Here is a 14,117-nt window from a genome sequence, read left to right as displayed (position 1 = left end):
AAATATGTCTCAAGGGACATTAAAAATTAGTTCTGAGTCTTGGAGGTATTATGTTTTACTGAATTCTGTGATAATACATAAGTATATTTCTTTTGTGTGCGTGCTACTGAAAGGATTACACCAAACTTTATAAACTGATGCAGCTAAACAATAATTGCCGACATTGATATACGCAGCTCAGCAATACTGTAATTAAAGCTGTAGTGTTTGGAATACTGAGCACAATAGGCATGACTATATAGGATCCAGCATATTCCTTCATGTACTCTCTATCTACCCCCAAGTTATGAACAGCAAAATGGTTTCCTTGACAACTGCAAGCTCCTTGGGTCAGGGGAGACAAACTACCAAGTATTCGCTTACTGAGAAAACAAACAGTTTTATGAGACCTTTTTGGCACATGTTGGGAGAGATTCCATTCTAATAAAAAGCACTTGGCACCTGAATTTTATTACAAAATCTCAAAACAGTTAGCAATCTATAAGTGAAGCAAGACTATATTCAATAAAGCAGTCCTCTCCAGAGCCAGATGTTAACTTGAAAATTATGTACTCTGCTGACACTTCTTCCTGTATTACATCCCCTTTGAACTATCAATAACTTTCAATTAAAATATCAGAATAAGACTGAGATGCAACCATGGTATCTAAAATACTTCTGTTTAGCAGTATAAATGTGAGCGCTTTGCTCAATAGGTTCTTTATATAATTCCTTCATGTACAAAAGTTAATGGAACAAGAAAAGACAGACTCTTTCAGTGCTTGATTTCATACATTCTGGAAAACCAAGCTTCTCTGCATGACAGAATTCCTTTTGCATAAACTCTTAGAACTTCAATTGTTTATACTTTGTTAAATCAGCAGTGGGCAATCTACAACCTTCTACATATTGAACAGCAGTTCCCATTTTGCCTCACCACTGGCCATGCTGGTCACAACTCAGAGGAGCTGAAATTCAGCAACACTTGGAGGGATAAATAAAGTTTGGACAAAGGATGATACTATGAGAACAAATAAAAGGAACTTATCTTCTGACGATGTATGGTCACCAACCAGATTTAGAATGATGGCTTCACAGCAGACAACCTCTTACCCAATGTTGGATAGTTTAGAGCAGTTGCAGGAATCAATTGATATGAAATGGGATGTGGATCTTTAATTATTTTTTTTTAAAACCAAACGTAAGCACCTTTTGTTTACTCTCACTAAATTGGCTCAACAAATGGTGAAAGTAGAGACATGTGACACAACTAAAGGATCAGAGTAAAGAATAACGTTTTACAATGCCCAAAGTTAATAAGTAAACCACTGAGTTCTAGAAAAGAAAATTCAAACCCAAACGACTCTGATACAAATAAATTATTTAAAAGGTTTAAACTGAAACAAGGACAGCTGAAGAACAAAAGTAAAAATATAAACAACTATAAAGCTAATAAATTGGCTGGGAAGTTAACATTTAACAGACTGTTTAATATTATGTATACATCTAATAACAATAAAAATGAAAAGAAAGATACTACAAGAAGCTAAGTGAGAAAGTAAAGAGGGTTTTAACCATACATCATAAAAATAATAATGTAAGCCCCAACCAAATGATAACGGAACCTTCTGAGAAGAGGTAAAAAACAACTGCTTGTCAAACTCAAATAATTGTTGACACAAAACAATCTTTATGTTCTTTTGTGCTGAAAGATCCAACTACGGTTAATCCCAAATGCTGTAAATGCAAGATTACCTGTATCATCCCCACCCGTGAAAAGATGCTTTCAAAGCTCATAAGCTTTTGGGATTTTGGAGAAGAGGCAGAGCAAGGGGGAGTTACAAAGCTCTGTCTAGAGCAGTGTTTTTTAAAATGTGGTCCTCTGCAAAATCAAAATTATTTGCCAGCCTATGTTGAAAAATAATACAGTACTGTATTAAAATCTCATCAAACAATTATGAGAAGCAGTACAGAAGCAAATGCATCAATTTTAATTTTAAATATGATGAATATTGGTAAATATAATCCATACAGGTAGTCCTTGACTTAACGACAACAATTGGGACCGGAATTTCCATTGCTAAGTGATGCGGTTGTAAAGCATGACTACATTGCTTAGCAACAGCAATCCCTGCAGTCCTGGTTGCCATTGTTAACTGAATCCCACAGTCATTAGGTGAGGCAACTTCCTGCTGGCTTCCCACAACCAAAGTCAGTGGGGAAGCCAGCAGGAAGTTGCGAGTCCCAGATCACAGGCAGGTTAAGTGGCTGCTGCTGGGTGGGGGAGGGAGGGAGTGAGGAGGTACACAGGGGCGTGCAGAGGTACTGTGCGAGTTGCAGACAGTATGTGGGAGAGTGCAAGGGTGTGCACAGGTTGGGGAGAATACGCTGCGGTGTGTGAGAGGTGCCATACGGGTTGGGGATGGTCACAGGGGTACACGAGAGGCGTCATACGGGTTGGGAGGGTGCACGGGGTACACGAAAAGCACCATACGGGTCAGGGAAGGTGCGTGGGGGTGTGCAGCGAGGTGCGAGATGTGCCATGCAGGTTGGGGAGGATGCGCTGGGGTGCGGCACAGGTTGGGAGGGTGCACAGCAGTGTGTGAGTGGCCAGCATGATGTGACCACAGAGGGGCTCAGGAGGGTGCGTGGGTGGGGGAAACTTACCCCAGTGACTTGCGACCTTCCCTGCCAGCTTCCCCACTGACTTTCTGGGGAAGCCAGCATGGAAGGTTGCAAATGGCAGTCACATGATCATGGGATGCTTGGCAACTGATCGTAAGTGTGAATGGGTTGCCAAGCGCCCAGATTGTGATCACGTGATTGCAGGGGTGCTGGGATAGCTCCAACTTCAAGGACTGGTCATAAGTCTCCTTTTTCAGCACCATTGTAACTTCGAATGGTTGCTGAACAAATGGTCGTACTACCTGTACAAACAAAAAGTCTTTTGGGGGTCCTCCACAATTTTTAAAAGTGGGAAGAGGTCCTGAGAGAAAAAAGTTGAAGAAATACTGGTCTAGAGCAATACTAAGACAACCCACAAAAGCTTCAATTTTCATCTGAAATTTCAGCTAACAGGCTTTAATCTACTGCATAACCAGCTATGAAATGCATGAATAACTTCAGTTAAGAAAACATCTCAACTAATTTTGCAGTAAGAACCAGTAGATAGGAAGGACTGACTATGAAAATACACTTTGTTAAGGAAGTGGGGTGGAGGAAGAGATTTCGTTAGGAATATTTACTTTTCCGGGACTTCCAAGGAAGAAATGGTGAACTGAAGCTTTGGTGGAGCCAAAAACCACAGCAGAATGAAGAGTCGGCAAGTAGACTGGCTCTTCATAATTCCTCTCTGGACAAGGAGAGGACTTGAGATCACCCACAAGTGCTCCTCGCAAGGAGACCACAAGACAGCAGTCTCCGGCAGGTTTAGAGCTCTGGGAGACGAGGGAATAGAAATTTTGCTCAACCCATAGTCAGTGCCTTTAAGGACACAGGGTTCGCATACTTCCTTTTCTAATCACTTTCACAAATTGCTTCTTAACTGCTTTTCAGCTATTAGGAACCTTTGGCTCAATCCGCTTTATAGCACCAAGTGAGTTTCCTTCAATTCTTAGCGAAAGAAGTTTTAAACACAAGTTTAAGCACTTAATTTTTTTTTCTGGAATGAACAGCAAATGTGACTAAAAATTTGATTTTAGAAAGTTACAAACAGACTAAGGGTCCAGATAAATTTGAAATAAGATTTTGGAATTAATTATAAGAATCCTTCCTGTGGGAAAATACTTTTGTTTTGAATTCTTAAAAAAAAAAAATGATAGGATGGGACTTTGAAAGTTGGACAGTAGAGGGAACAAGAAGGAACTAAAGAGTACAATTAAAGGAGAAGAACACTTAAATTTGACTTACTAATACAGAATGGAGCAAAATATTTTAACATTCAACATACTGAAGGATATTTTTGAACAATGACCTAGAAGTTAATTTTAAGATTATCTGCCTCTATAGATAGACTGTATTTAAAAGATGTTGTGGAAGAGGAACAAGTTTTACCAGAAAAGACTGGGACTGATCTGAAAGTGGATTTAAAAATGACAAGACAAAAATGATAATAATAACATGAAAAAAGATGTTACACTGGATATACAAAAGAAACCGGATGATGTCTTAATAATTAAAAGGAATATATAAATAACAAACCAAGAGAACAACCTGGATAACTTTCCTATATTGGATTTACAAAAGAGACTTGTTAAAGCTTTGAAGAATTTTGTGAGAAGGGACAAAGAAAAAATGAAAAGAAATCAAGTTTTAGGACATTATTTGAAGTGACTACAGATCAAGATTGTTAAAAGTAAAGGAAGGAATATAAAGTTGGTTTATCTGATCAAGGTTAAAATAGATATGCTGTTATCTCTGGTAACCCTTAATGGACTTTTGCTGATCAGGACTGAAATGAGGAGGTTTTTAAGGATTTATTTATAGATAAGAGATGGAATATGGAAAGAAGAGATCATTTGTTGTATTTTAAGATAAGGTGATAAGTTACTAAAATTGTTTATAGTTGTGATGAAGGGGGAAGTCATTTCTTTATAAATTTCTTTTCTTTTCAGGTAGTCCTCACTTAATGACCACAATTGGGACCGGAATTTAGGTTGCTAAGTGATGTGCTTGTTAAATGAATCATCATGTGACAGGACCTGATTTTATGATGTTTTTTGTGGTGGTCGTTAAGGGAAACATGCAGTTATTAAGTGAATCATGTGGTTCCCCACTGACTTTGCTTGCCACAAGCTGGCTGAGAAGGTCACGAATGGTGATCATGTGACCCTGGGATGTTGCAACTGTCATTAAGTGTGAGTTGGTTGCCAATTGCCCATATCGTGATCACATGACCCCGGGGCGCTGCAACAGTCATAACTTTGGGCACCAGTCATAAGTCATTTTTTAGCACTGTTATAACTTCAAATGGTTGCTAAACAAACAGTTCTTAAGCAAGGGCTATCTTATTTTTTCTTTCCTATTTTTTTCTATTTTCTTTTTCTTTTCTGAACCTTCTATTTTTTCCTTAAAAATTTTTTTAGTTTGTATTAGTTTTTTATTGTTGTAGTTGTAATTTTTAACAAAATTACTATTAAAAAAAATTACAAAGGAATATCTACCTTTCCTTCGCCACCTGCTTTTTCTTCCTTCCTTGCTGCTATTCTGGTCACTGCTGCTGCTACTGCTGCTTTCTGAGGTGGGGGAATCTGACTGTATATCACTGCTTTCTTCTGAGCCTTCAGACAAGTCCTTCAGCCCATCAGGAACATCTTTCTGCAAATGAGTAACAGAGAAAGAGTCATACAAATGTAGAGGCAGGCAGAAGAATCTAATGTGTTTTTCTCTACTTCAGGTCACCATAAGGGAGAATTAAACTCTAAAACAAATTGACACCACTAGTTCAAAAATGAGGGAACATGATCTTCTAGGAACATCGTGTATGCAAGCCCCATTAAAATTAATGGCAACTATGAAAAATGACACAGACTTTATTTGCAGGGATGGGACCTGTTAGGTGGCAGCACCTATCTGACTTTGGCTGATCTAGGAAAGCTAAGCAGATTTGTATCTGATTAGTACTTGAATGGTAGACCCCCAGAAAATCCCAGAGATGTAAACTGAACTGAAAAACTAAAAAAAGAAAAACATAAATACCAGAAGAAGGCAATAGCAAACCAATTTGATACTGTTGCCAAGAGAATTAAATAAATGTGTCCCTGAATTCACAAGGCACTGCACTCAAGGGGACATTCCATTTTTATTTAATATAAATAAAATAGCTCTGGAGGCAAAGTGGATCTCATACTACTCCCTGTCCAAAAAAGGACCACCCATATCCCTCAGCATTCTCAAAAGATGTCTCACAAGGAATGGAGCCTACCACACATAACTCTTCTTTTGTGCACCTCAAAAAACCCCACATTGTTAGTACTATCATATTTAACATTCCACCTATTTTCTTCACTTAGTTTCTTTAGTTTATAAAAATATAATTCTTGTGAAAACAATCTTCGTAATAATTGTTAATATATATTAGACAACATTTACACTATATTCTCTACCTACTGGAGGGCCTATTCTCACAAAAGAAAAGCCCTAGTTCAGTGACAGAGCATACAGAAACCAAGAACCACTAGGTAGGACTAGAGCCATGTCTGAAAACCTGGACAGCTGTTGATAATATTGAACTAAATTAATCAATGGTGTGACTCAGTAGAAGGTTTCTTGTATTTCTAACAGCTTCTCATACTCCTAACAATGGACTATATGGATTTGATCCAATGAACCTCTTGTTAACTATGACTTTCAATTCATGGATAACAACTGATTTGTGATCTAATCAATCATGAGGGGCAATGCAGGAACACTGCCAAACACATACACCACATATTGTCACCCCATACCATTTCAAAGAGTATCCTAAACCCCATTGGGAAGGTTTGTTTAGAACATCTGCATACTACCTCATAAAGTTCCCTAACTCTGACAGTTCGTGGTTTGAAATATAGTTTAACCTGTTAAAAGACAGTGCACATTTCAAGCAGGAGACTCACCTTCAGTGTATAGACCCCCATCCTTCCAGGGACCTTATAGAAAATTCCCTCATCTCCACGGGAGTTGGTGTGCAGCATAGCATTCAGGCATGCAAGTGGAGAAGTTCCACTGGAAACAGAAGTGCAGATTTAGCCACCAGCAACACAACAAAGCAATGCAATGACACTTTGTATCTGCTGGAACTCTGCATTACATGTTGGTAAGAGAAATGATCCAACAAGAGCCTTGCCCAACTTTATTTATTTATTCAGTTTGGATGTAGCCTGAGTCCAACCAACTACTAACAATTCTTCAATATATGCAAATTATCAATCTTTTAAAATGACATAAGTGACAGTGGAATTCAACAGGTGAATTCTCTATAAGCAAGCATATAAGTACTGCAAAATATAGCACAGAACATTCATACATTTGTGTTAATTATAAAAGAGAAAACTGTTCTTGCTATTCAGAGAAGAATTCCCAGAATGGAGAGAAACTTCTTCAGTTGTTTCATGCATAGTCACATTCCTAAACGCAAGTGCCAGGCAACATGTTAAGAAAAACAGCATCAGAGATATTAGAACTTTTCTTCAGTCACTGACAACCAAAATATTAAGAAAAAGAGTTTCAACATTTCTGGGAATGACTCAGTCTTCACTGCTTCAGACATACTGGCATTAAAAAAAAAAAAAAACATGCTGGCTTGAGATTAAAGTATATCAATTTCAAGTATTTTCAAAAATAAGAGTTGCTTCTAATTCAGCTGCAAACTCCAGTGTGTGCTATGGATCCGTAATAAAGCCAAGAAGCAGCGTTACAAAATGAAGTGGGCTCATGTGCTCAATTTTTTTACTCTTCCAAGTTGCTTCCAATGTGCGCTTGTTTACAGGAGTTCAACACCCAGTAAAATGCAATTAATACATTAATAAATCATGTTCATTTGTGAACAATGCATTAAGCTTGTCAAACATGAAGTCTAGATATGCAAACTGTAACTGCAATATGCCAAAAGGTGTCAGTTTAAAATAAGCAAAAGACTAATCTGAAACCAAAATCATAAGAAAAACACTAGCTAACATTTTACTCCCACAAGACAATTCAGTTAATTTACTCTGGCCTGTAATACCAACAGGAGATTTATACAGGTCAGTTCATTTCCTTTGCTTATGTACAAACAGAAACCTTTGCTTCTAGAACAGAAGTGAGCAACATTTTGTCAAGTAAGGCCACATTTCACATTTAGGAAGAACCTGAGAGCTGCAGAGGGGGTGGTGATACATATGGATATAGCACTGATTTTTCCCTTTGGCTTTCGGAGTGTGTTGAGCTCTATTTCTTTCTCTCTTTTTAAAGCGTTTGAGGGTTCATACGATATTTGTCATGTACTTCCTGCCTCAAGAAGGGTACAAAATCACACCACCAGTTTTCTGTGATTCTAGTCAAGAGGGGTTCCAGGTCATAAAAGGCCATAGGCTGCTCATCCCCACTCTAGAACCAGAACAAAGAAATACTGTACCAAAAATTGTGGCAAGAACACATTACCAGTAAATAAATGCACATTGCTTATTTAGAGGATTAAATGGACTCAAGAAATGCATCTGCTTCTGATATTGCACAGGGGTTTCAGGGTGACTTCTTTTCATAGGTAAGGGGGGGAGTTACAAAATCAATAAACAACAATTCACATTGCTGGCTGCGTATGTAAGTTCATTAACGCATCATATGAGGAACACTGCCTTTCTCAGGGATACATCTTTTATTTCTAGTGGTGTGTTGTAGCTAAAAGTCACTATGTAGACATCCCACTAGTCAGAATGGGAAATCACTAGCCAGAGGTACATCATTAGACTCCCCTCGTCATCTCATCTAGCCCCTCTCTATATATAGCAAATTTGTGTTTTAAAAAGCTTTTAGTGAAGCCAATTAAGACTTTTAAAATATAACTGCTGCACACGGATGCAATGGAGGGCAGACTAAACCTCCATTCCTCATGCTCTGGAGCCACTCTAGAAAAATTATTCCTTCCCTTCCTGCAGCAGTTCAGGCATCTGAAAAGTTTAAACTGCCACAAAAAGGCTCTGTAGAAAAAAGGAGGGAAAATGGTACCCTGGAGGGAACAGTTTATATGAAAAGCTACGGAAGAAAGAAAGCATAAGCAAGAAGAGAATGGTCTTACTCCGTATGGCTCCCTGGAATGACTCTGGAGGGGTTTAAATGAGTGCTGCCTTTGGGCCAAAAAAGGATCCCCAGTTCTGCTTTATTTTAATTCAACATTCAGAAGATCCTAGCATGAACAACAAGATGGTTCAGAAAACCCTGCCAAGTTAATCAGAGATGAAATCATCCAAGTAGAAGAGTCAGTGCTAAGCTTCTTTCAATCAGGTCAAACAGAACAAAAGACTTGACTAGAAAATGTCAGCCCTTCCCACCTCATTTGGCTAGCCACTGCCTCCCACAAGCAAGTTTTAGGTACACAGAGAAATGATTCTTCAACCTAATAGCACTGAAAGTATGGCTAAGCTCTGTACAAAGCAAGCTAAATAAGTGTAGCATTACTTTGATTATATGCAAAGGAATTTATTCATTAATTGTGGTTCTTACCTTCTGGAAAAGATGGAAATCCAAGAAACCCAAAAGCAAATCGAAAAGAGAGAGTGAGAATAGGTAATGAAAAAAAAGATAAAAATTTAAGTAGGTCAGTAAAGCAATATTTTTATATATTTCTAATGACCACCCACACAACCCATACCAGACATTTTTTCTTAGATTATAGAGAACAAAGGGGATAAGAGTGGAACAAATTCATCAGGGAGGCTTTGCAAGTCTCAAGGGAGAGTGTTGTATGTATAAATAAAAGATGCCGCTCTGGGCTTCAAGTCTGAATTACACTGAAGGAGAAGTCAAGAATAGTAACATAACGGGCTGCAGAATCAATGCTACCTCTAGGTGGGAGCAAAGAAGAATACTGCAGAAACTGCTCCATTACTACAGATATCAACTCAGAATTACATAGTCCACGCTGATCTTGCAAACATACTTTTCCCAATGTAATTAAGAACATTTCTTGTGGGTTGCAAGACTTCATAAAGATATATGTAGTTAAAATAATTCATGACCATTTATTGAACCTAATTTCTGGTGGCAATTGTTTATTTCTATATTTATTACTATGGCTAGAAAAAACAAAGCCCAAGTCATTACACAGAAATCATACTTGTTAGAAAAGAATTGCTTGGAAGATTTGTGGCCAAGAGACTTATAGAGTAGGAAGGTTATCTTCCTAACTTCTTAAAAAGTTCTATATTTCCTTTTTCCTTTTGTATTTCAAATAGAAACATCTAAGTTGGCTTAGTTCAATTAATAATTAACCACAATAAATAATATATTATTTTTTTTACCTAAATTCCATCTTTTGACCCAGAAAAGTAAGAATAATCATCAAACAGTAGAAAAACAACTGGGCAATTTTTAATGACAAATCTCTGGAAATGCAAAATCTCCAGTCAGTGGCAGAATACTAGAAAAGAGGGAGCCCCCCCCCCAAAAAAAACACCCCAACTCAAACTCTTGTGGGTGAAGGGAACAATATTTTAACATCCGTCTGTCTGTATGTCTGTCTATCATATTTATATAGCTGCCCATCTCACACAAAGTGACTCTGGGTGGCGTACAACATGGTCCATTTAAGCCAGAAATAAGCATTATCCTCCTTTGGGGGCCTCCTCTTTTTTGAAGCTCCCAAGTTCATACACAATCCCAAGGGCCTGACACAAATTTTAAAGTTTTTATTTTTAACATTGGGCTGAAAACTTAGTCTTGTCCCCTCTGGAGATGGCATTATGCCTCTGCCACTACTGTAACCCTTCCCCACCCCATCCCACATTAAAAATGTATCTTCACTCTACCAAAAAAAAAAAAAAATTGTTAGCTCCTTAACTAAATCATTGTGACTTTTAAATGAAACAAACATTTTAGAAATCCCTAGCAGTAAAGCTTCATCAGCGGCAAATTGACCAAACTAAATACTCAAGAAATGTAGCAATAATAATTTTAATGAGGGGTTTTACCTCCTCTAATTTTTAGTTCATCTTAATTTTTATTTTCTCTTATAAGCAAATTATATTTACTGTATTAGTAATCTTTTTTCCCATCAAAAATAGCACTCATGGTAATTAACAATAAAAGAAAAGAGTTATACAGGTGAAACTCAAAAAATTAGAATATCGTGCAAATGTTCATTTATGTCAGTATGGCAACTCTAAAGGTGAAACCAATATATGAGATAGACGCATTACATGCAAAACGAGATATGTCAAGCCTTACTTTGGTATAATTGTGATGATTATGGCGTACAGCTTATGAAAACCCCAAATTCACAATCTCAGAAAATTAGAATAGTGTGAAAAGGGTCAATATTCTAGGCTCAAAGTGTCCCACTCTAATCAGCTAATGAATCCATAACACCTGCAAAGGGTTCCTGAGCCTTTAAATGGTCTCTCAGGCTGGTTCAGTAGGAATCACAAGCATGGGAAAGACTGCTGACCTGACAGTTGTGCAGAAAACCATCACTGACATCCTCCATAAGGAGGGAAAGCCCCAAAAGGTAATTACAGAAGAAGTTGGATGTTCCCAAAGTGCTGTATCAAAGCACATCAATAGAAGGTTATGTGGAAGGGAAAAGTGTGGACTAAAAAGGTGCACAAGCAGCAGGGATGACTGCAGCCTGGAGAGGATTGTGAGGAAAAGGCCATTCAAAAGTGTTGGGGACTTTCACAAGGAGTGGACTGAGGCTGGAGTTAGTGCATCAAGAGCCACCACACACAGACGGATCCTGGACATGGGCTTCAAATGTTGTATTCCTCTTGTCAAGCCGCTCCTGAACAACAAACAACGTCAGAAGTGTCTTACCTGGGCTACAGAAAAAAAGAACTGGTCTGTTGCCCAGTGGTCCAAAGTCCTCTTTTCTGATGAGAGCAACTTTTGCATCTCATTTGGGAACCAAGGACCCAGAGTCTGGAGGAAGAATGGAGAGGCACACAATGCACGATGCTTGAAGTCCAGTGTGAAGTTTCCACAGTCTGTGTTGATTTGGGGAGCCATGTCATCTGCTGGTGTTGGTCCACTGTGCTTCATTAAGTCCAGGGTCAACGCAGCCGTCTACCAGGAGATTTTGGAGCACTTCTTGCTTCCTTCCGCAGACAAGCTTTATGGGGATGCTGACTTCATTTTCCAGCAGGACTTGGCACCTGCCCACACTGCCAAAAGTACCAAAACCTGGTTCAGTGACCATGGGATTACTGTGCTTGATTGGCCAGCAAACTCACCTGACCTGAACCCCATAGAGAATCTATGGGGCAGTGCCAAGAGAAAGATGAGGGACATGAGACCGAACAATGCAGTGGAGCTGAAGGCCGCTATTGAAGCATCCTGGTCTTCCATAACACCTCAGCAGTGCCACAGGCTGATAGCATCCATGCCACTCCGCATTGGGGCAGTCATTGCTGCAAAAGGGGCCCAAACCAAGTACTGAGTACATATGCATGCTTATACTTTGCAGAGGTCCGATATTGTTCTATTTCCAATCCTTGTGTTATTGATGTCATGTAATATTCTAATTTTCTGAGATTGTGAATTTGGGGTTTTCATAAGCTGTACACCATAATCATCACAATTATACCAAAGTAAGGCTTGACATATCTCGCTTTGCATGTAATGCGTCTATCTCATATATTGGTTTCACCTTTTGAGTTGCCATACTTACATAAATGAACATTTGCACGATATTCTAATTTTTTGAGTTTCACCTGTAAGTAAAAGTTTGTTTTACAAACATGATTACTGCATTGCTAAGAATTTATTACATTCAGGTCCCAAAAATGAACTCTATTTAGTAAAACTGAGGAAAACTGCACATTGCAAAGCCATTTTTAAAAAGCAAATATATAGTATAGAGATTCTCCGATCTCAATGGAGCATATTACAATTTTCTGTGCATCTTTTTTTAAAAGATGGAAGCCATTTTGATTTCAAAGCATGAAATCCATGTTTGCTTTCCAGTAAAATCATGTGCATGCACACTGCAACTTCACAGCATGTATACAAATTCCAACACATGCTGAATTGCATAGTTCTTTCTACTATGAAGTGCTTTCCATTAAGCATAGATTAGTTAACAACAAACGTGTAGCATTTTTATAAAACATATTAAAACATTCAAAGCATTTCATATGATTGTTCTAATAAGTCTTTAAACAGCTCTGTAAGGTAGGTCATTATTCCCTTATGGAGAAGGTGAATCTGCATCCATACTCACGGAAGGCCTCATTCAATCCCTGTCATTCAACTTGGAAAGAAAATACTGTAATAGTAAAATCAGAAAACACCTCCACTGTCTGAAGCATTGAGCAGTTCTTAGAGTCAGAGTAGACAAGAGCAATCTAGATAAATATCAGACATTTGAATATAGTATTTAAAGTACCAGATTTGAACTGAGGAGACCAAGATTCAGTCTTACTTACTTACTTACTTACTCATTCATTCATTCATTCATTCATTCATTCATTCATTCATTCATTCATTCATTCAACCACTGAGCAGCTCTGAAAAGTAAAATTCTTAAGGCCCATGGCACCCAGGTGACATTACTTCAATCAGGAAGCTGCCATCCAGCTCATGAAAAAAAACTCCTTTCTGTCTGTTACCAGGAAGCATTAGTTCCCTAATCAATGTTTTCATAAATACAAAGAAATGAAATGCAGAGTTTCATGTAGAAACAAAACTAGTCTGAGTAACTAAAATCTGGAAGAAAGTTTGGCGACACAAATTGAACATGAGAGAAATACACATTCATGAATACATCATGGTGAAGTCTGAATAGATTTCTTGGCCAATTCTTAATTTCAAAGTCCAAACAGGACAATTTCCATTCCCAAAGGGATAGCTCTGAAATTACTGGACAACTGGTCTGAGTTCAGAATTGTATTATCCCCTGCTTTTCAATCTTATTATTTGATTTGTCTTCAGTACTAAGTTGGATCCCTACATGCCTATTACTATTTTACAGCCAACAAATTATTAATTCTAATGCAAAAATATATTGAGTAAACTCTGTAAAAACATTCATTAGAAAAGAGGAAAGGTGAAATATAATAAAACAATAAGAAGGTGCTGCCTTAGTCAACTATTTGCCCCCTGCAAGTCTACAGTTGGAAAATATCTCTGGTTTATGTTATTAGGAGTACTAAGCAGTACAGTAATTCATACTCACCTAATCTCTTTTAACCCTTCTTTTTGGATAACCTGAAGAATCTCTTTGTGGCTCATTGGTCTGTTAGGATTTTTCTCTAGGACCTGATAAGAAAAAAAGAGTTTTGAATCCACTTGCCTTATTTCAGAGCCAGCAATTGGCTTAAACCTTTTTTTCTATGTCCTATGTGTACTTGCCTGCCCAATGATTAGAACCAATTCTCCCAAACATATAGGTTTGAGAGGTTTTGAGCTAGTAAACAGGAATTGCACAATAGTTGGCAGGTGGCACTTTCTGCTTGTTTTTTCATTCT

At 38.0% G+C, this 14,117-nt stretch overlaps 1 protein-coding gene across 3 annotated transcripts in view; it reads right to left on the bottom strand.

Moving 5' to 3' along the window:
• The window catches only part of ASXL2 (ASXL transcriptional regulator 2), an 81,732-nt gene that overhangs the window by 27,828 nt on the left and 39,787 nt on the right, over positions 1-14,117 (bottom strand). The window contains exons 2-4 of one of the 3 annotated variants that reach the window (XM_088152249.1): positions 13,826-13,908; positions 6,576-6,684; positions 5,142-5,295 (exon numbers count right to left, since the gene is read on the bottom strand). In XM_088152249.1, coding sequence (XP_088008375.1) covers positions 5,142-5,295; positions 6,576-6,684; positions 13,826-13,908 — 346 coding nt within the window. Of the gene's footprint in view, positions 1-5,141; positions 5,296-6,575; positions 9,107-9,159; positions 10,597-13,825; positions 13,909-14,117 lie in introns of those variants that run through there. The other 2 variants (XM_025177564.2, XM_088152247.1) reach the window with 2 other exon arrangements.

This window comes from Python bivittatus, unplaced genomic scaffold (genome assembly GCF_059951505.1).
Source record: "Python bivittatus isolate LINGU-HERP-01145 unplaced genomic scaffold, Pbiv_v1 ctg000690_np1212, whole genome shotgun sequence".
NCBI lineage: Eukaryota > Metazoa > Chordata > Lepidosauria > Squamata > Pythonidae > Python > Python bivittatus.
The sequence above is the reverse complement of the archived record's forward strand: the minus strand, read 5'-3'. Positions and strand labels throughout refer to the sequence as shown.